Source organism: Triturus cristatus, chromosome 2_1, assembly GCF_964204655.1.
Source record: "Triturus cristatus chromosome 2_1, aTriCri1.1, whole genome shotgun sequence".
In the NCBI taxonomy this organism is placed as follows: Eukaryota; Metazoa; Chordata; class Amphibia; order Caudata; family Salamandridae; genus Triturus; species Triturus cristatus.
The window spans coordinates 501,107,829-501,127,888 of record NC_140581.1 but is presented as its reverse complement, the minus strand read 5'-3'; the positions used below and the strand labels follow the sequence as shown (position 1 = coordinate 501,127,888).

Below are 20,060 nucleotides of genomic sequence, written 5' to 3'. Positions count from 1 at the left end.
CTCTCCCTACCTGTACATTCCCTCACCTCTCTCCCCTGCACTTTTCTCTCCTGCCCAACTTTTGCAATCCCCACTAACACTCACCCCTCCTCTCCTCCTCCAACCAAATCTCTCCCCGCACCCAACTTCGCTACATCGCTGCTACCCACGGCCATCGATCCTATCTCATCTATAATCTTGTGTAGCATAACCCCACACAGATCTTAAGTATAGCCTCCCAACACATCTCACTTCCCTACCTATGGCTGTGCTTCACACTTTCGGAACCAATACATGGAAGAGAGGTCTGAGACTGCCACACCTACCCCAGCCTTGTGCGCTTCTCACCATGTACGTGCCCTCTCTTGGAATGTTAATGGGCTAACACATTACATCAAGAGGAAAAAAGTACTCTCTTACCTCCAGTACAAAAGATTAGACATGGCACTGCTACAAGAGACTCACCAAGACCCCCTATAGTCTGACAAGTTGCGCCACGACAGAGGGGGAAGGGTGATACACAGCAACATTACTACGCAGATACCCCTGATAGTGGGACTCCCCGCAAATGCGGGATCGCGATCCTTATTCGCAAATCTGTCTGTCACTGTAACAAAGACATGGTCTGACCCAGAGGGCAGATACGCCTTTTCTAAACTATGCCTCTGAGACAATTTCTTATGTGTGGGCGCTGTCTACGCACCGACGGGAGCAAAACTGCCTTTTCTTCCACACCCGAACCAATTGTTAACAGAGATAGGAGCCTCACAATATATTATTGGTGGAGACTGGAACCTTGTATGAGACCCGGTATTGGACAGAACAAGTTCCTTAGATGGAAGCAATGACGCCGACATGGCCCTACTGAGCGATGTGGCCTCGGACAATGGTCTAGTAGACTCAAAGCATCTTAGTGACCCAACAGATGCAGAATATACTTTTGTTTCCCCAGCACATGGTACACTCTCCAGACCTGGTTACATTCTTATCACTCAAAAGACGGTCGCCCTCGTTTGGGAGTAACACATATTAGAGGCTGAACTATCCGATTACTCTCCAGTCTTACTGACATTAGATGTCAGATTGGTCTCCCTGGGATGCAAACCATGGCAAATGAACATGCAAAGGTATCGCACACCCCAGGGCAAATCCCAAGTGAGAACTCATGTCTCCATGGATCTCTCAGACAATAACAACTCAGTAGGTTCTTGTAGAGTAGTATGGGCAGCCGCAAAAGCCACCATCAGAGGACAACTCATGAGAGACAGTGCAGTGTCCAACAAACAGGTGATTACTCGTCAGAAAGAACTAGAGGGGAATATCGCTTCTCTCACCTGGCTCTGCTCTAAACGTCCCACTTTGCTCCACCGCAGACTCCTAGAACAAGCCCAATGACCCGTAACAGCCTCTATGCCTCTAAAGCTGAATACGCCCTGCAATGTCATTATGAACAGAGGGAAAAGGCTGATCGATTGCTGGCAGCCCAACTACGGCAGAGAGAGCCTGCCATGGCTATCCCTGCCATAAAATCAAAGAGGGACGAGGTCCTTACCCATCTCCAAGACATTGGGAACGAGTTTACCTCATTCTAAGGACTTTGTACACCCCGGATGAATCGGCTGACCCAGATCAAGTGGCCGCCTTCTTGGATGAGGTAGACCTCCACCGACTCTCAGACAAAGGCAGGGAGCTCCTGGAGGGAGAAATTAGTAAGAAGGAGATAGCACTCCCATATCCAAACTGCCCTACCACAAAGCTCCCGGGGAGGATGGCTTTCCCGCAAAAATCTACAAGTGATCCAGAGAGGAGGTGGTTGACGCCCCGCATGCCGCCCTTCGGGAGGCAGAGCAGACAAACTCCCTTGGACCCTTATCCAATAAGGCAGTGATAGCAGTTCTACCCAAAGCTGGTAGAGACCATGTACTGTGTGGCAGTTACAGACCCATCTCCCTGCTCAACTGTGACATTAAAATCCTGGCGAGTGTTCTAGCAGCACGCTTGAGTAAAGTCCTCCCTTCTCTAACTCACCATACACAGGTGGTCTTCGTGCCAGGCCGCTCCTCCAGAAATCATTTCTGCACCCTGGCACATACCATCTAGATGGCCAGGGACCTACCGACGGATGCACTGGTTCTTTCTCTTGACGCCGAAAAGGCATTCGATCGCATCAAATGGGATTACCTTTTGCTGCGCTCAAACGCTTTGGCTTGGGTGACCGATTCATCACCCAGGTATGGCAGCTATATAACTGCCCCAAGGCCCAGGTTAATTGCGAGGGATTTCTATCCGACCCCTTTCCTATCTGAAGAGGCACGCACCAGGGCTGCCCTCTTTCCCCACTCCTGTTCCTCCTGGCCATGGAGCCCCTTGCTTCCACCATCTGCAAATCCACCAGCATAGTGGGTTTCCCACTTATATCCGGGTATTCCAAGATTTATCTCTATGCTGACGATATCCAGCTAATTAAACAGACCTCAACCGCTCCCTCCCGGCATTGCTGAGCATCCTTGATGATTTCTCCATCCTATCTGGGTACAAAGTAAACTGGGGTAAGAGCAAGGCCCTTCCAGTATCAGTTGGCACTACTAAAGCGGCCATGCACAGATATCCCTTCCGATGGCAGTCCCGCCCCATTAAATACCTAGGGATTCTGGTGAACAGGGGAATGGAGGGGATGGTTTCAGATAACATGGACCCATGACTTCGAGAAATGGTCCGGCCTAGGGTTCTCCATATGGGGTTGAATACAGGCAGTATGGATGGTCACACTACCAAGCTTCATATACATGCTTGGGATGCTCCCCATCCCGGTACCCTTATCCATGCTACGTCTCATCGACTCCCATATCCGATCCTTCATATGGGCTAAACTTATGGCACGCTGCTCACATGGAGCCTGGGCCTCCCATCGGTGGAACACTACTCCCTCGTCCTACAGCTTTCCCAATTGCATACCTGCTCCCTGGCATTCTGGAGCCACCACAATGGGTAAACATCGAACGGGAACTGCTCTCTGCTGGCGCAGGGCTTTCGGGTGCCATATGGCTCCGTGCCATCTGCCCAGGACCACCACAGCATGTGCTATGTACTATGCAACAAGCCTGGCTATGAGCACACCGCCTTCTCGGGGTAGACCCGCGCTTATACGAAAAAGCACCCCTATGGGGTAATGACGGCATACACATCGACAAGCGAACCCTGTCTTGGACTCAATGGACAGAAGCAGGTATTCACACTCTAGACCAACTTCTGCTCAATGGAGATCTTAAGCCGTTCAGTCATTTGCGGGAGGAATTTGGCCTCCATTCGCGGCAACCTGGTGCCACATGCAACTACAACACTACCTCAGATAGTGTTTGGGTCCTCGTAGTTGGTCACTACTGTCCTCACCTATAACATCCTATCTGACCATCTGGGGATGCCACAAGGATGTGATATCAGGACTATACAGCATGCTCTCAACCCACCTTTTCTCACAGCCCCTTTCGCGTACTCTTCGTGTCAAATGGAAAACTCGCCTACAAACCGCATATGAGGATGACAAATGGGCAGTTATCCTAGAAGCCCTGGGCAAAGGCACGAGAGAGGCCTGCCTGAAGTTTTGCCTCTTCAAGATGCTACATGACTGGCATTGGATACTGATGAAACTGAACAGAGCAGGTCTCCTCCCCCACACGAACTGTTGGCGATGTGCGATCACACACTGCAACATAGCACATATATGCGACTGTCCGTCAATCCAGCCCTTCTGGCTGCACATAGGAACGGCCTTGAGCTCATCCATGTCACCACACCTCACGCTCCCCCCTCAGTTTTTCTCCTTTATGATGTGAGAGATTCACCAGATCTTTCCCATCCCCAGCGCCGCCTCTTCCACACAGCCTTGGCCACAACCAAGATATGTATTCTCTGCCAGTGGAGATCACCCATCGCACGAAACTTGGCTGGTGGCAATGATCCAAACAGCCTCCCACGAATGCGTCATTTATAATCTGCAAGACCTGACTGAGCTATTTTTACAAATGTGGGCTCCCTTCCTTCCAGACGGGACTGATAATAGACACCCTGCCCCAGGCTCCCCACCATCTTGAGTCATAAAGAGCTGAAAGGGACCACAACATTGATTACAGCCATCTCACAGAACGCTTATGGCCCTTCACCCTCCCATTTTCAGGACTCCTTACTCCTGGTATCCAAGCAGGGGTAACGCCCGCTTTATCCCCCCAACCCCTGCCCCATCTGATCTTCTTCCTACCTATACCACCTGACTCATGGTGGTTCGCCCTACCGCTTCATCACCTCCCAACGCACACTCTCAAAGCCCTCACCCAGCCGCGTTCTCATCTGAGGCTCTCAGGATGAACAACAACTTCCATTATATGGGTCTCTAAGGCTCGGATCTCCCCTCAAGATGCTGGAGCTTCCCCCAGTCAATCTTCCCTCCTCCCCCCTTCCCGCAGTAGCCAGCACAGAGCCTCACCGCCTCCTAATATCCTCTAATACTTACCAGTTATCACCATCCCAATCTCTATATCTGTACGCATCTACCCCCTTCTCCTCTTTCTCTTAGTTTTCTTTATATGAGAGATAGTATCACCATCTCCCTGTTTATACACATGTTCTAACAAATTGGAAAAAGGGTGGCTCCCACCCATGTTGTATGAATATTGTTTAATTACTCAATCATAATAAAAAACAATTGCAAGACAAAATTTTCAGAATACCAGTTTGTCAAAGTCTAAAGATTGGGGTTTTGAAGCACAGACAATAAGTACACACAAATCTTATCCTGATGAAGATGTAAAACATCATTAACTTTTCAAAGGTTTAAGGCAGAAGGTGGAGAATCAATCCAAAAAGGAAGTTTAGATTGTTATTCTACTCTGTTTACAAAGGTTGTCAGACTTTAACATATTATGGTTTTGCAATTGAGGCAGGCTAAACCATCAGATTTTAAAAGGTCTCTGCTTCTTCGTTTTCTTAAGTGGAATATGTGAGAAGTTGGCCTGGCTTATGCTGGTCACTAGTTATAGTGGCCACCTTGCACCAGTCCAATTCGACTCTTATGGTAGATAGGTTTAAGACAACCTTTTAAAGAAAGCTATCCTAGTGGTAGCTGTGGAGAGCAGCCTTCAGGCTAAGTCTCAGAAGAATGTAAAGCAGCTTATTTTACCTTATAATCTCTTGAATTACCAAATGAAAGGACACAACACAGGTATATATATCCAATATATATGTATTTATTACTAGACACACTCTACTAATCTCTTTATGAGATTAGAAGTCAGGAACATATGCAAATATCAACGTTTCACAATAAGTTAAGCACAATTATGGCTGGGGCCCTAGGGGCGTACCAGACCATATACTAAAAAAGAGGTTTAGGAAAGTCGACTTGCAAGGGGACAAGGCCTAGGGCCTGTAGAATCGCTGGGGCTTCACTAATCCACCCAAGGCAGGTAAGTAAAAGACCCACGGGAGACGCGTGCAGTGTGAGAACGCAGCCGCAGGTTCCCTATTGATTTCAACGGAGCAAGTCGCGGTTGGATTTTAAAAGTTTAAGGGTACTTCTAGGAAGTCTACAAGCAAGTCACTTACAAGGTAAGTAGTTCGAGGGCCAACACCCACAGGAGCACCAGAGTGCACGAGTTACCTCACCCAGGGAAGCCGGGTGCATAGGTGTCTTTTGGTGTCGGGTCGCGTCATCGTTTTCAATGGAAGCCGAAGAAGTTTTGCTGCTTGTGAAGACTAAAGAAGTGTCCGGGGGAATCCAAGGCTGGATTCAAGATGAAGAAGACCTGAAAGCAGAAGGGACAGTGTTCACAGTCACTTGCCCGTGACCCGGGGCCAGGAAGATGGATGCCCATGGAAGTCGGGTGATTTCAGGTGATCAAGGGTGTTTTGACTCTTCAGCCATGAGGTCCAGGAGGTGTCGAGGACGACCAGAAGCTGGATGCGGCGTGTCCCACGAAGTGTGCAGCTTACTGTGGTGTCGGCAACAAGATTGGAGCCAACAAGCCTTGGCAACAGCAAGTCTCGTGGAAAATGAAGAAAGTCAGCAGTGCAGACCAGCAAGGTCTGAGGGACTCACCAAGCGAAGGTAAGTGAGGGCAGGCCTGGAGCAACCAGGGGAGCCCTTTGGTTTGATGAGAAAGTCTTCAGGGGACCCACCGGCCAATGGGCAAAGGATCGCGAAGACGCCTCGTGAGGATTCACTTCATAGGAGCCCACGGTCACTCAGGATGAGGTAGGCCTCTGATTTTCGAAGGAAATCCTGCTGGAGGGTTGGACCACACGTGGTCCAATGCATAAGTTCGTAGAATGTCGTGAAGGGGTTGCACTCGACAATAGTGCACGGTACCCGGGTATTGCTGTTCCTCGTCACTCGTGGGGTCCACTCGCCTCAGCTCTGCTGGGGACTCACAATGGCTGTCGAGAAGTCAGGAAATCTACTTCCTGGGCTGCAGTGACTTCGGACTCCAGCGGGAGCGGGAATGTTTGCGACCGTTGATTAGAGTTTTTTGGTGCCTGCCAAGCAGGGGAGTCACTCCTTGACTCCAAGGGAGATTCTTCTGTCTTCCAAAGGTAGTGTAACGTCGAAGGGCCAGGATTCTTCTTGCAAAGCGTCGTCCAGGGATATCTAGTTTGCAATGGCAAGGGTTCCCTATCTTATACTAAAAGAAAGGGAGGGACTAGCTTTATGACCACTCCTCTGGGAGGGTCAGGGTAGGGGGTGGTTACACCCACTTCCCTTTGTCCAGTTTCATGCCAGAGCAGGGACAGGTAGCCCCTGAACCGGTTTGAGCTGGCATATGCACAGAGGAGCCTACTGCTCCTCCAGTGCAGGACTTCAAAGCACTCTAGGAGTGCACCCACCCAGCCCCAATACACTAAATCCTGTCTGGAAGGTGGTAACACCTCCCTGTGACAGGATGCCTATTGTTGGGCCTCCTCCACTGCGAGTTTCAGTCAGCAGCAGGAGGGCAGCCTAGTGTCTGTGCTGGTGGCATCCATTTTGTGATGCAAGGGCTCTTTCAGATTTCTACTGTGTTTCCACAGTGGGTACATGTCGTCCCCTCTAGAAGGGTGGGATCATACTCCTACATCAGTTACTGGTGTGGGGGAATGATTCCAAGTTGTTTGACACCAAACACGACATGTTTTGATGCAGTCATTCCAAAGTTAGCATTTACCGGTAGGTTATAATGCACTTAAGAGTATATGGTTTAACCACATCCACAAACAGCCACAGAGAATAGACTCTGCCAGCTGCAGAGTGGTCCTGCTCATGCAGAGGCACCCCCTCACATTGTAAACCAAGCACCCTGCCCTCTGGATTGATAGGGCCTGCCTTAGGGGTGACTGATAGGTTTATGTGTGTGTGTATGGTGAGATATAGGAACCTATACCTCAGTAAGGAGTGCTAACACTACCTCACCCAGGCTGCAGTAGCAGGCCTGTGGTGTCAGATTTAGTCTGATTCCCAGGGGTGGCATAATACATGCTTCAGCCCCTGGTAGGCCTGTGAAGTACTTATGCCCTTGGTACCTAGGGTACCATATACTAGGGGCTCATAAGGTACCACAGTATCCAATCACTAGTGCACCTAATATGTACTCCAAGTTGTTTAGAGAGAACAGAGAGACTGGGGCCCTGATTAGCAGGGACCCAGCCAGACTATAGCCAGAAACCAGTGTTAACATCAGAAAAAAAGTGGGGGCAACATAAGTGAAGATCCTACTCTCCTACACAACCCTCCCCCCCCAAACGCAGGGACACTAAACTAACCTTGACCAGTTGAGTATTTGTGTTCTAAGTGGAAATACCGTGAAAGTCCATCTGCATTGGCATGTTGGGTCCCAGGTCTATGTTCCACTGTATAGTCCATCCCCTGTAGGGAAATGGACCACCTTAGCAGTTTAGGATTTTCACCTTTCATCTGTTTGAGCCATAGGAGGGGCTTGTGGTCAGTCTGAACTATGAAGTGAGTGCCAAACAAGTATGGCCTCAGCTTCTTCAGGCCCCCACACCACAGAAAAGGCCTCCCTCTCTATAGCTGACAAACGTTTCTCTCTAGGGGTCAGCCTTCTGCTTATAAAAGCTACTGGCTGGTCTTGACCTTCATCATTCAGTTGAGACAGTACAGCTCCCACACCCAGCTCAGAAGCATCTGTTTGGACAATGAATATTTTGTGTAGTCTGGACTCTGTAAGATGGGGGCAGTGCACATGGCCTGCTTCAGGTCGTCAAATGCCTTTTGACAGCTAGCTGTCAACTGAACCTTTTTTGGCATTTTCTTTGATGTAAGATCATTTAAGGGGGTCACTATAGATCCATATCCCTTAACACACCTCCTATATTACCCAGTCAGGCCTAAAAAGGCTCTCACCTGTGTCTGGGTGGTTGGAGCTACCCATTCCATTATGGTTTGGATTTTGCTCTGCAATGGTTGGACCTGGCCTCCACCTACAAGGTGGCCCAGGTACATAACCTGACTCTGCTCTATCTGGCACTTAGTGGCCTTGATAGTGAGGCCTGCTTTTTGCAGGGCCTCCAAAACATTTCTGAGGTGGACCAGGTGATCCTACCAGGTGGAACTAAAGACAGCAATATCATCTAGATGAGCTGAGCAATAAGTTTCCATACCTGTCAGAACTTTGTTCACCAACCTCTGAAAAGTGGCAGGTGCATTTTTCAAACCAAAGGGCATCACCCCAAAGTGGTAGTGCCCACCAGGGGTTGAAAATGCTGTTTTGGCCTTGGCATCATCAGCTAACTTGATTTGCCAGTAGCCAGCTGTTAGGTCAAATGTACTCAGATATTTGGCTGAGGCCAAAGTATCAATGAGCTCATCTGCCCTGGGAATTGGATAGGCATCAGTCCTGGTGACTGCATTGAGGCCTCTGTAGTCTACACAAAACCTCATTTCTTTCTTACCACCATGGGTATGAGGTTTAGGCACAAGGACTACTGGACTAGCCCAAGGGCTATCTGAAGGCTCCATCACACCTAGTTCCAACATTTTCTGGACTTCAGTCCTGAAACAGTCCCTGACATGGTCAGTTTGCTTGTAGATTTTACTCTTAATAGGCAGACTGTCTCCAGTGTCCACCTCATGGGTGCACCAGGAAGTCTGACTAGGGGTCAGGCTAAACATATGTCTGAACTGCTGCAGAACTTGCCTGCACTCAGTTTGCTGATGGTTAGTGAGGCTGCTTGCCAAAGCAACACCATCTACTGACCCATCATCAGGGTTCTGTGAGAGCAAGTCAGGGAGAGGGTCACTCTCCTCCTGTTCCTCATCAGTTGCCGTGAGCAAGCCCATGTCAGCCCTGTCAACATATGGCTTTAATCTGTTGACATGGAGCACCCTAAGGGGGCTCCTGGGAGTTCCAAGATCCATCAAGTAGGTGACCTCCCTTTTTCTCAACAATTGTATGGGGGCCACTCCACTTGTCTTGGAGAGCTGCTGGGGCCACAGGCTCCAACACCCACACTTTCTGTCCTGGCTGATAGACAGTCAGTACAGCCTTTTGGTCATACCAAGCTTTTTGTAGTTCTTGGCTAGCCTCCAGGCTTTTGGTTGCCTTCTTCATGTATTCAGCCATCCAGGAGCGGAGACCAAGTACATAGTCCATCACATCCTGTTTAGGAGGGTTGAGAGGTAACTCCCAGACCTCCTTCACCAAACATATTGGACCTCTTACAGGGTGCCCAAACAGAAGTTCAAAAGGGCTGTAGCCAGCCCCCTTCTGTGGGACCTCCCTGTATGCAAACAGAAGGCAGGGAAGTAAAAGGTCCCATTTTCGCCTAAGCTTTTCTGGGAGGCCTTTAATCATTCCCTTTAGGGTTTTGTTGAACCTTTCAACTAACACATTGCATTGTGGGTGATAGGGAGTAGTGAACTTGTAGCTTACACCACACTCCTTCCACATTGCTGTTAGATACCCTGACATGAAGTTGGTACCTCTGTCAGATATAACCTTCTTAGGGAAACCCACTCTGGAGAAAACTCCAATGAGGGCTCTTACCACAACAGGGGCGGTGGTGGTCCTGAGGGGAATTGCTTCTGGGTACCTGGTGCATGATCCACTACCATCAGGATAAACCTGTACCCAGATGCTGTTGGGAGGGTCAAGGGGACCAACAGTGTCAATCCCTACCCTTTCAAAAGGAACCCCCACCACAGGTAGTGGTATCAGGGGGGCCTTTGTTGTGCCACCTGACTTGCCATTGGCTTGGCAGTGACACAGGAGCGACAAAACTCCTTTGTGTCCTCTGACATGTGTGGCCAATGAAAATGTGGAACAAGCCTATCCCAGGTCTTGTTTTGGCCCAAGTGTCCTGCCAATGGGATATCATGTGCTAGGGTCAAGAGGAACCCCCTAAACTTCTGAGGTATTACCAACCTCCTGATGGCTCCAGGGGTTGGATCTCTAACCTCAGAATATAGGAGTCCCTCATCCCAATAAACTTTATGGGACCCACTAGCACTCCCAGCAGCCTCAGCAGCAGCCTGCTGTCTGAGGGGTTCAAGAGAGGGGCAGCACTGTTGCTTCTTAATCAGATCTTCCCTGGAAGGCCCCCCTGCCCACAAGAACTCAACCTGATCAGGCGCAAGTCCCTCTGGGGCAGTTCCTTCTTCAGGATCTGCTTCACCTCCATCAGGAGGGGAATCTGAGATCTGAGACAGAGGGGAAGGCACTGCCTAAACCCTACTGCTCCTCCTCTTGGGTAGCATCTGGTCCATAGTTTCAGGATCCAGAGCTGGTTCAGCTTTATGCATTATGGCCTGTGACCTGGTCACAGCAAATACCTCTGCAGGTATGCCCAACATCTCAGCATGAGTCCATAACTCTACTTCAGACCAGGCTGAAGTCTCTAGATCATTGCCCAATAGACATTCGGCAGGGAGGTATGCACTGACTACTACCTTCTTGAAGCCAGTTACCCCTCCCCAGGAGAAATTCACAACTGCCAGACTGTGGTTGGTCCTGACATTTCTTGCATTGGCAACCTGGTACATTTCACCCAGGATGATCTCCTCAGGGTTCACCAGATCCTCTGCCACCATGGTGACACTAGCACCTGTGTCCCTGAACGCCAAAGCCTGTTTGCCATTTATTGCAGGCTGCTGTTTGTATTTGCCCAGATTACTGGGGCTCACTAGGAAGGACATATCAATGTCTCCCTCACAAACCAGCAATGCCTGAGTGGGTACTCTGACTAGGCCAGAGTCCACTTCAGAACCCAGGGTCAACCCTACTACACCCTTATTCTGATTACCACCTCCACCAGTAGCTGTACTAGGGGGAACAGTTGCCTTAGGGGCAGGAGTGGTGGTGGTTTGGTCTTTGGACTTGGTACAATCAGAAGTCCAGTGCCCTTTCTGTTTACAGAATTTGCACCACGGCTTCGTTTGGCCTTTTCCCTTTGTAGTCTGTGAATCCCCACCAGATGCAGATTTTTGGGGCCCTTGTGAAGACTTCTGGTCTTTTGACTTATCCCCACCTTTCTCAGAGCCTTTAGGATCCTGCTTCTTAGTGTCACCCCCTTGGTTCTGGGTTTTCTGCCTCACCCTGGTTCTGACCCATTTGTCAGCCTTCTTTCCCAATTCTTGAGGAGAGGTCAGATCAGAGTCCACCAGGTATTGATGCAACAACTGGTTATTAAGGATCTGTTCTCTCATCATAAGATTATACAATCCCTTAAAATCAGTAACTCTGCTACCAACCAGCCAACCCTCCAGAGCCTTGATTGCACAATCTACAAAGTCTGTCCAGTCCTGATTCTGTGCTTTCTGGGTATCTCTGAACTTCAACCTGTACTGTTCAGTGGTTAAGCCAAACCCATCTATTAATGCACTTTTCAGGACATCATAATCATCAGCATCCTCTTCTCTAACAGTGAGGAGCTTGTCTCTACCTTTATCTGAAAAGGAGAGCCACAAGATTGCTGCCCACTGTTTCTGGGGGACTTGTTGTACTTTACAGGCCCTCTCCATAGCAGTTATCCACTTGTGGATATCATCCCCACTCTGGTAGGGAGGAACAACCTTGGACAGGTTCCTATGGTCTGGGATATAATCTCTGACCCTTGGGACACTGTTGCTGCCACCAGGGGGTTCTAACCCCTCTTTTCTAGAAGCTCTCTGAAGCTCAAAGGCTTCTTTATCTAATGCCAACTGCTTGGCCTTAAGGGCAAATCTTGCTTCCTCATACTGTAGCAGTTTGTACATTATTTCAGTGGAGGTCTCTCTTCTATTAAAGTATGAGCTACTCTGATGAACAGATTCTCTTCCAGAGTGATATGAGTGGTCAGATTCCCTTGAAGGGGACCTAACCCTCTCTTCTACTCTGTCAGTTCTCTTAGGGAGAATTCCTCTGTCCTGTTCAGATCCTTCTGGGTCTGGCCCTTCAATCACAGAGTCCTGGTCATCATGATTTTCATCATCTTACCCAGACACTGTAATTGACCCACTCCCTGATTCAGATCTGTTAGCTCCTAGAGCCAACAACAATCTGTTGTTAGCAGATCTATCAGGCCTAGTGTGGAGGGACTCTGTCCTAGCTTCAGGTGTCTTGCAACACACATGGCCTTCAGGTCAAAGAAGGTCATGTCCTTATACGGAGGGTGAGTGGACCCACTGGCTCCACCCTTTGAGGACATTCTAGTGTTGTGCAGTGTTGTACTACCTATACTAGTTTGTAGCCTACTGATCCTAGCTTGAGCTGTAGCAAGGGTGTGCTATCCCTTCACAAACAGCTCTAAGTTCAGTAGAACTTATTGATACTAAGCTTAACTTTATATGTACCTTGAGTACCTTTAGTGGTTTTCATTTAGTAATTCAAATAGAGATTTTCTGGTAAAACAATGGCAAGCTGGAATCCCACACGCTGCCCACCAATGAGAAGTTGGCCTGGCATATGCTGGTCACTAGTTATAGTGGCCACCTTGCACCAGCCCAATTCGACTCTTATGGTAGATAGGTTTAAGACAACCTTTTAAAGAAAGCTATCCTAGTGGTAGCTGTGGAGAGCAGCCTTCAGGCTAAGTCTCAGAGGAATGTAAAGCAGCTTGTTTTACCTTATAATCTCTTGAATTACCAAATGAAAGGACAGCACACAGGTATATATATATCCAATATATATGTATTTATTACTAGACACACTCTACTAATCTCTTTATGAGATTAGAAGTCAGGAACATATGCAAATATCAACGTTTCACAATAAGTTAAGCACAAATATGGCTTGGGCCCTAGGGGCGTACCAGACCATATACTAAAAAAGAGGTTTAGGAAAGCCGACTTGCTAGGGGACAAGGCCTAGGGCCTGTAGAATCGCTGGGGCTTCACTAATCCACCCAAGGCAGGTAAGTAAAAGACCCACGGGAGAGGCGTGCAGTGTGAGAACACAGCTGCGGGTTCCCTACTGATTTCAATGGAGCAAGTCGCGGTTCAATTTTTAAAGTTTAAGGGTACTTCTAGGAAGTCTACAAGCAAGTCATTTACAAGGTAAGTAGTTTGAGGGCCAACACCCACAGGAGCACCGGAATGCACGAGTTACCTCACCCAGGGAAGCCGGGTGCATAGGTGTCTTTTGGTGTCGGGTCGGTTGACGTTTTCAATGGAAGCCGAAGAAGTTTTGCTGCTTGTGAAGACTGAAGAAGTGTCCAGTGGAATCCAAGGCTGGATTCAAGATGAAGAAGACCTGAAAGCAGAAGGGACAGTGTTCACAGTCACTTGCCCGTGACCCGGGGCCAGGTAGATGGATGCCCACGGAAGTCGGGTGATTTTAGGTGATCAAGGGTGTTTTGACTCTTCAGCCACGAGGTACAGGAGGCGTAGAGGATGACCAGGAGCTGGATTCGGTGTGTCCCACGAAGTGTGCAGCTTACTGAGGTGTCGGCAACCAGATTGGAGCCAACAAGCCTTGGCAGCAGCAAGTCTCATGGAAAATGAAGAAAGTCAGCAGTGCAGACCAGCAAGGTCTGAGGGACACACCCAGCCAGGGTAAGTGAGGGCAGGCCTGGAGCAACTAGGGGAGCCCTTTGGTTTGATGAGAAAGTCTTCAGGGGACCCACAAGTCAATGGGCAAAGGATCGCGAAGACGCCTTGCGAGGATTCACTTCACAGGAGCCCACGGTCACTCGGGACGAGGTAGGCCTCTGATTTTCAAGGAAAATCTTGCTGGAGGCTTGGACCATACGTGGTCTAATGCACAAATTCGTAGAACGTCGTGAAGGGGTTGCACTCGACAATAGTGCACAGTACCCGGGTATTGCTGTTCCTCTTCACTCGTGGGTCCACTCGCCTCAGCTCTGCTGGGGACTCACAATGGCCATCGAGAAGTCAGGAAATCCACTTCTGGGGCTGCAGGGACTTCGGTCTCTGGCGGTTGATTAGAGTTTATTGGTGCCTGCCAAGCAGGGGAGTCACTCCTTGACTCCAAGGGAGATTCTTCTGTCTTCCAAAGGTAGTGGAACATCGAAGGGCAAGGATTCTTCTTGTAAATCGTTGTCCAGGGATATCTAGTTTGCAATGGCAAGGGTTCCCTATCATATACTAAAAGAAAGGGAGGGACTAGCTTTATGACCACTCCTCTGGGAGGGTCAGGGTAGGGGGTGGTTACACCCACTTCCCTTTGTCCAGTTCCGGCCCAGAGCAGGGACAGGTAGTCCCTGAACCGGGTTGAGCTGGCATATGCACAGAGGAGCCTACTGCTTCCCCAGTGCAGGACTTCAAAGCACTCTAGGAGTGCACCCACCCAGCCCCAATACACTAAATCATGTCTGGAAGGTGGTGACACCTCCCTGTGACAGGATGCCTATTGTTGGGCCTCCTCCACTGCGAATTTCAGTCAGCAGCAGGAGGGCAGCCCAGTGTCTGTGCTGGTGGCATCCATTTTGTGATGCCAGGTCTCTTTCAGATTTCTACTGTGTTTCCACAGTGGGTACATGTCGTCCCCTCTAGAAGGGTGGGATCATACTCCCACACCAGTTACTGGTGCGGGGGTATGATTCCAAGTTGTTTGACACCAAACAGGACATGTTTTGATGCAGTCATTCCAAAGTTAGCATTTAACGGTAGGTCATAATGCACTTAAGAGTATATGGTTTAACCGCATCCACAAACAGCCACAGAGAATAGACTCTGCCAGCTGCAGCGGGGCACTGCTCATGCAGAGGCACCCCCTCACATTGTAAACCAAGCACCCTGCCCTCTGGATTGATAGGGCCTGCCTTGGGGGTAACTGATAGGTTTATATGTGTGTGTATGGTGAGATATAGGAACCTATACCTCAGTGAGGAGTGCTAACACTACCTCACCCAGGCTGCAGTAGCAGGCCTGTGGTGTCAGATTTAGTCTGCTTCCCAGGGGTGGCATAATACATGGTTCAGCCCCTGTACCAAACCAGTGTTAACATCAGAAAAAAGTGGGGGCAACATAAGTGCAGATCCTACTCTCCTACAGAATATTAAATACGTTTTTGATGCAACTGCATTTTATTTATTTTGCTGACCAAGGGAATATACCTCAAAGGAATGTTGTATCTAGATTCACAAAAAGGCAGGAGACGGTCATATGAGTTTTGTATTTCAACACAATTTGATATTATTTCAATTTCTTTGCCTGGACTTAGCAGCAGCCCGCTCGAGTATTTGTTACCTTGTGCTTGATTATACACTACACACAGTTCTATGTTTTAATGGTAAGCAGCTCAAAAACAGCTTTCATTCTATTACAAGATTAAATCAGAAGGAATAACCTCCTACAGGACAACCAATCTAGTTTCAGACCTGGCTTCAACACAGAGACTGCCAACCTTCGGATGCCTTCCTCATCGCCTATATTAATGATTGTGTCCCTTAATCTAACTTTCTGCTGCCTTTAATTCAATTGATCAAGTGATACTCCACATTCTGTAAACATGCATGTGGTTCTCTGACATGGTCTGGCAATGGTTAATTTCCTACCTCAAACAACCACCACTAATTTGTCAAACTGGAAATCCAAAGATTCTAGAAAGTATGGGGCATATGTAGAAGGAGTTAACACCACCAAAACGCCACTTATTTTGACATTCTGGTGGCGTTACCTCATTCGCCTTATTTACACTTACCTTGTTAATAATGCCCCTTTATGCAACACTTAGCATGAAAGGGTCATGCAATGGGTGTTGCAGTGGGCGTTCCGCCCCAACACCCATTGATTTTTGATGCTGCCCCATTTTTACAAGGGATGAGGCAGTGCCAAAAATAAGACCAGGAAATACCTGGTCTTAAACTAGCAATACTAGGAGAAATGTTTTATTTTTCCTCATATATGGCTCTTTCCACATGTGCTGCATTCTACAGCACACATGTATAGAGCAAATCGCCTGTTAAGATTGCTTATGTGCAGGAAGGTGTCCCCCCTGCAGTACAGGTACCCTTGCAACATGGCAAAAGGGTGACTGCACTGGCGCTAGGCAGCTTTCTTTACCACCAGCACTAGGGGAAATGCTGGGGTGCCCCGTATTTTTGTAAATACAGCGCATCCCTGCGCTTAAAAAATGTCAGAACGCAGTATTATTAATTTTGGAGTAACACTGCACTCCGACATTTGTTTGTAAATATCCCCCTATCTATCTCCTGCACACTGCCCAGGGCTCAATCCTGTCCCTATCATTTTCAGTCTCTCCATGAAATCATTTGGAGTACTACGTACTGACAATAGCATCAAATTACTTCAATACACCAACAACTCACAACCAGTGACGGTCGGTGCAGGTAAAAGCCGTTAGGCGGTGACGTGGGGGGGGGAGTCGACAGACGATGACGAGGGAAAATAAAATTTAAAAAAAGAAAGCCACTTACCTTGCGCTCGCCACATCGCCGAGTAAGTGATGGGGCGAGCGCAACGTAAGTGGTTTTCTTTTTTTAAATTTTATTTTCCCTCTACGCCATCTGTCGACTATCCCCGTCCACCCACCTGACCACTCTTACCTGCACCGGCCGTCACTGCCCACAACTCTATCTAACAATCTCCACTATCCACGACATCCTTCAACTCAAAATCGGTCACTCATTCAGCATTGGATGTGTTTAACCCATCTTAAGAGCAACCCAACGAAGGCAGATTTCCTTAAGTTCTACATCATTAAAAGATTATCACAAAATCTAATTTGTTTAGGTCCGGTTCTTAAGCAGCAGTACGAGCTCAGCTCGCCATCTGCCTCTCCACCTAAAGGAATCATAAATGATGTAATTTATGATGCCATCTTTGACACTCTGTGAAGTCACAAGAAGTTATTTGAGGGAGTCAAGGGAGCGTACTTTCCTTTACTGGTGCTTTTGTAGCTTTTCAGATTTTGCACTATTAATGTAACCCCCCTTCAGCTGTACATTTCATAGAAAATATGCATATATTTATATTTGCATGGTTCTTTTCTTTTGCTTTTCGTGATTTTTTTTGTCTCTGCCTTTAAAAAACTGTATTCTTCTCTTAACTACAAGTAAGGTCTTCATATGTTGAGTGCGAGGGGCATTTACATTGGACATTCAATGAATGAAAAAAGGGCATTAATGGGGTACCTGGGATGTGTGCATCCTGCTCGCCGTGAATAACAAGAGATTCCATTGACGTCATCGAGAGGATGGTGTTCTGCTCCTCATTGTTTAGTTGAGAACTCTGAATGTGGCATTTGATGAAGGAGTCCCGGAAGTGCTCAATGGCTGATTTGATACTTTCTACAAATCCACAGGTCTGACACAGGTGGAGCTCTATGTGCCCTGCAGCCGCGAGCAATACTTCGAGATTCCTACAGTCTCTTTCTGAAAATGGCTTCTGCTGAGTTGCTTTAATTGTCATGAGCTTTACTTGATAGCCCTGAGCAGGGAGAAAGGCTCTGGCAAAGGAGTCCTTAATTCCAACATTGCTTTTGAGAAATGGACTAAACTGATCTATCTGCTCGGTTAGACGTTTGAGGTTCTGTAACAATTCAGTACCAATATCCAATCCCATGGAGTAATCTGACCCAACAGTCTGGGGTTCCAGTCTAGCTAAATATGGCATCATAGCAGAGAAATCTAACAGTGGCACTCTGAAAGAATCCATTAAAATAACGTCTATGCTGCTAAGCAACCTTAGGCTTTCTGGATGATTTCCTATGAATCTAAGTATTGACTTGGGGTGATAATCAGAGGAGGTCGGATTAAATGAGAGGGTTTTCCCTTTAAGGAATTCTATTATGGTGGTGATGACACTTGAGACATCAGTGTGTGATTCGGATACATTCATGGCAAAAAAAAGCAACAGATCTAATAAATACATTTGACGCAATGCTGGAGCAACGTTTTGGCTCAGAACCGTTGTCAGAATTTGTTCCTTGTCTGCTAGATCAGGATGATGCTGCAAATGTTTTCGATCCCCTTTTGGAGTCTCCAAGGCTGCTTTGTTATCCATTAAGTTTAATAGGTGGGATAGGATTTTAGGTGTTGCTTTAGAAGGGATCCCAGTAGCATAGATTAAAAGAAAGTGATAGCGACCCACTATTTCCCGAAATGTGTTTATTTGGTGTAAGTATTGATATCCTTTCTCCAAGACTTCTTGGTTTTCAGATGCCAGGAGTTCACTCATTCTGACCGCAGCCACAAACTCTTGGAATGAAGGGTTCAAGAACCTGTAAACCGGACGAAGCCTTTGGGCAGTGAATTTATTTAACAGACCGATCCTGAGGGCATCGTCACCATTGACACCAGCCTCAGAGAGGTTTTCATCACTGAAATCAAAGCGAGCCTTAAAAACGCCTTCTAGAGCTAGATCGCCACATACGGCAATCACACCCTTCGCCGTTTGTCTTTCTGCAGAGAGTTTGAATGTACTGTACATCAGGTATGATTGGAAGATATGGGATTCTCTGAATATTCTAGTTCCTGGGTATTGAACCCAAGAAGCACAGTGTGCAACTGCACAAAGAGGAGTGGCAAAAGCTGCTTGCATGGTTGTAGATGTTGCTAATTCCTGACTAAATGCACGCACCAGTTTTAAATTGTGTGAAAATAGATTTTTTAGCATATACACCGTACTGTACACAGGAAACTTCAGGAAGTTCAGCACTGTATTTGCATTCTTCCTCACACTGCCACTGCAGCTGCTGCATGCTGCAAGAAAAACACATACTTTGTTTATGTGGTTTTTGTGAATTATTTCTTCTATAATTTCTGGAATTGATTCTCTCTCTCCATAATCATCAAAAAGAAATAAAACCTGGTTCTTTAGGCACTGGATAATTTCCTTCAGGCTGGCTTCTGTCAGTGCTCCTGTGGACTTTAGCAGCTGTTTATTGATCATGTCAGACAGACTGTGCTCCCTTCCTGTGGAGCTAAGGGAGAGGTAGAACACAAGCCTGAACCTGTTTAACATAGGACAGCTTCCGGAGGCCCAGAGAATTGCAATCTTCCTTAGGAGAGCAGTCTTCCCGCTGCCTGCTGCACCTTCAATCATAGTGATGGATTCCAGCTCTGGGAGGACCTCTGGGAAGGTAAGCCGCTTGATACGCTGATAGCTGGTGTCTTTAGCGACAATAACCTGATCTCCAAAGAGCGTTGTCAAATCGATCGCAACAGAAGTAGAATCTCCAAAGGATGAGATTTTACTAAACGAAGCATCCCCATACGCTCGGGTCAGCAGCCCATGCAGGTTTCGCACATCTTCTGACCAATGCTCAGTGTCAAGGGGCGTACCTGTAAAGCAAAAAATAAAAATAAAATAATATGATAAAGACGAAGTGAGAATGAGTAAAACATACATGAACTTGTTAGTGCCTGAGCTTGGACTGCATGAAGGTCTGTTGAAGAAAGATATGTAATGCTGGAAATGCATGCATGATGATAACACTGTTTAAAAAAATCATGCATGAAAATTACATGATGGCAAGATTTAAGGCTGACCATATGTGAGGCAAGAAAGGCTTTGTAAAGATCAGGCAAACCCAGGCAGCAAAATGGTTACTTGGGTTGAATGCTGTACTATTGTTTCAAATGAGGTTAAATCTAAGAGGCCTCTACTTTCCAGTTTAAATATGTTTATTTGTTTA

General features: G+C 47.5%; 1 protein-coding gene across 4 annotated transcripts in view; it reads right to left on the bottom strand.

The window, feature by feature from the left end:
• The window catches only part of LOC146865549 (baculoviral IAP repeat-containing protein 1-like), an 851,823-nt gene that overhangs the window by 280,918 nt on the left and 550,845 nt on the right, over positions 1-20,060 (bottom strand). For all 4 annotated transcript variants that reach the window (XM_085632363.1, XM_085632364.1, XM_085632365.1 and 1 more), the window contains exon 11: positions 17,557-19,707. In XM_085632363.1, coding sequence (XP_085488489.1) covers positions 17,557-19,707 — 2,151 coding nt within the window. The remainder of the gene's footprint in view (positions 1-17,556; positions 19,708-20,060) is intronic.